We start from the raw sequence: 3028 nt of genomic DNA on the forward strand, positions 1-3028 counted from the left end.
GTGAGAATTGCCTGTGATGTCATAGACCCTTGAGGGAAACTTCTAGAAGTGAGATTTAGTCATACTAGAGACTAAATAAGAAAGATACTTACTGAGTAATGTGGGGTCCAACAAGAGTGTAATGCAGAATTTAGTAATTTATAAATTACTTTTGTTCTGAAAGAACTCAACAGAATAACACTTAATGAAGGAACACTTAACCATCTGGTATATTGTGATTCTTGAGGATAAGTAAATTTGAAATTCACCAGTTTTAAATATGGAAGGAAGTGATGAACCTGATCAGCCTATCTCAGCAGGGAGGCAAGAAATTCGAAAGAGAAGAAGAGCCAGTCAACCAATGGTAGACAAATCCCAACAGACTGAAGTGACAGAGAAAAAGAAACACTTACCCATACCACAATCATGTGGTCCCAAAGCTACCCATAATATTAGTAGTATTCCTGGAAGCAAAGTCAACTATGAATCTCTTAAAGTATCTTCTCAGCTTCAGCAAACTTGGACAAAGAGGAAGCATGTGCAAGATAAGACTGATAAATCTTTGCAGACAGACCCTCCTGAAGAAGAGAAGAAAGGAATCAAGCCCGTTGGTGCAGCAGTGGTGCCTGAAGAAAAGCCAGCTGCTGTTGAAGAAGCAGTTCCTGAATTTCCAGAGAGTGTTCATGAAGTAGAAATTCCACCAAGCAAACACTCAGCTCAACTCAAATTAGACAAACCTGAGCAAACCAGTAGTGTTGGAGACAGGACAATGATAAATATTCCTCAAATGGAAAAAGCAGACAAAGAACAGCAGAGACACTTAGGTGAATCAGAAATGGTTATTGGTAGGCCAAGTTCTTTTTCAAAGTCAAAGGAGGGTGTGCAGAAACATAAATCCGCAGGGAATATTTTCATTACTGAACATCCTGAATTTAAACCCCATACAAGTAGCAATGAAGAAATTGGGCAGAAAAGTATCAACAACAGATCTTCATTTAATCAACAAATGAAAAAAGGCACTCCAGTACTTTTAGATGAGCACAACTTTCCAATTGAAGTACAGCCTCCCAGGGTAGAAAAGATCTCTGCTGAAGTGAAACCTCCACCAGCTGAGAAGGCTACTGCAGAAAACGCCCCTGATAAACTTCAGTCTCCAACAGCTGAGGAAGCTTCTGCAGAAAAGGCCCCTGCTAAAGTAGAGCCTACTCCTGCTGAAGAGGCTCTTTCAGAAGAACCTCCCTCTGAAGTTCAGCCTCCAATAGCTGAAAAGGCTCCTGTTGAAATACAGCCTTCCACAGTTGAAGAAGCTTCTACAGAGGAGGCCCCTGATGAAGTTCAGTCTCTACCAGCTGAGGAAGTCCCTGCAGAAGTCTCTGCTAAACTAGCACCTAGTCCTGCTGAAGAAGCTCTTTCAAAAGAGTCTTCTGTTGCTGTTGAGCCTCTATCAACTGAAGAGGCTCCTACACAAGAAGTGACAGAATTTCAATTTCTGCTACCTGTCAGGGCCCCTGCAGAACAGTTCCCATCTAAACTTCAGCTTCAATCAGCTGTGGAGTCTCCTTCGGAGGAGACCACAGCAGGAGAGGCCCCTGTTGAAGGTGAATCTCCAGTAGCTGAGGAGGCCCCTGCAGAAGAGGCACCAACTAAACTACAGCCTTCACCAGCTGAGGAGGCCTCTGCGAAAGAGACCCCAGCTGAAGTTCAGTCTCCACCAGCTGAGGAGTTCCCTGAAAAAGAGACCCCAGCTGAAGTTCAGTCTCCACCAGTTGAGGAGGCCCCTGCAGAAGAGACTCTAGCTGAAGTTCAATCTCCACCAGCTGAGGAGTTCCCTGAAGAAGAGGCCCCAGCCAAAGTACAGCCTCCACCAGCTGAGGAGTTCCCTGTGGAAGAGGCCCCAGCTAAAGTACAGTCTCCACCAGCTGAGGAGTTCCCTGCAGAAGAGGCCCCAGCTAAAGTACAGTCTCCACCAGCTGAGGAGTTCCCTGCAGAAGAGGCCCCAGCTAAAGTACAGTCTCCACCAGCTGAGGAGTTCCCCGTGGAAGAGGCCCCAGCTAAAGTACAGTCTCCACCAGCTGAGGAGACTTCTGCACAGGAGGTCCCTGCTGAATTTCAGCTTACATCATCTGAAGAAACTACTTCAGAAATGATCCCTTTTGACAAACAGCATCCATCATCTGAAGAGTCCACAATTCCACTTATCTCTATAAAATACTCTACTGAAGAAGTTCAGCTTCCACTATCTGAACAAACCCCTGCAGATGAGGCTCTGGTAGAGAATGTGTCTACTGAATATCAATCTTCCAGGAAAACAGATGTTTCAGTGGTAAAATCAGGATTACTGACTTTAAAAGATAAGCCAAAATCTGAAGCATCTTTAGTATTGGATTCTGTTTCTGAAGAGTTGTCTAATATCAAGAAATAATAAGTTTTTACTATTGAAATAGAGGGTGTCATCCATATAGAACTAAATAAAGGAGGGGCCTCTTTCAAAGCTGTAGTAAGATTGTAACTAAGCTAGCTGTCAGAGACTAGGGGGTTCTGGAAGTATGTATTTTACAAAAGGGTAGTCATTTGGAAGTAGCTTTGTGAATAGAGAAATGAGAGGAAACCCCCAAGACATGGACTACAGGTTGAAAAATAAACAATAAAAACAAGTGGTTTAAAATTGCTTGTTATTTTCATTCAATCTAGAGTATATAAAATACCTATTTTGAAATAAAATAAGTTTATGATTGAAATAATTACTTAAAATATCCTTTTTAGATTAAAACCTGTTTACAAAGGTAAAGTATGCAGCCATATTTTCTTTTCTTTACATGTAGCTTATAATGAAAAAGACATTTTCTTCGTTTCTCTCATCTTTAAATTCCTTGAGTTTGAGTCACATATCTAAAGCTATGTGGTATTTTGCTTTCTGCTTAGTATAATTCATCATATCTTGTATTCTCTTTCCAGTTGATTCATTCTGAGACAAACATTTCTATCCTGTTTTCACCCCTATGCATATTTTACATTTCAATTTCTTGATAGGGAAACTTATTTTCTTCAA

The 3028-nt window shown here is 41.5% G+C and overlaps 1 protein-coding gene across 1 annotated transcript; it reads left to right on the forward strand.

Moving 5' to 3' along the window:
- Positions 1-259: 259 nt before the first annotated feature.
- Positions 260-2401, forward strand: FSCB (fibrous sheath CABYR binding protein). The gene has a single exon (XM_016203520.2). The coding sequence runs from the start codon at positions 260-262 to the stop codon at positions 2399-2401; it is 2142 nt and encodes a 713-aa protein (XP_016059006.2).
- Positions 2402-3028: the final 627 nt, after the last annotated feature.

The sequence above is a fragment of the Miniopterus natalensis genome, chromosome 1 (genome assembly GCF_054644295.1).
Source record: "Miniopterus natalensis isolate mMinNat1 chromosome 1, mMinNat1.hap1, whole genome shotgun sequence".
Taxonomy (NCBI): domain Eukaryota; kingdom Metazoa; phylum Chordata; class Mammalia; order Chiroptera; family Miniopteridae; genus Miniopterus; species Miniopterus natalensis.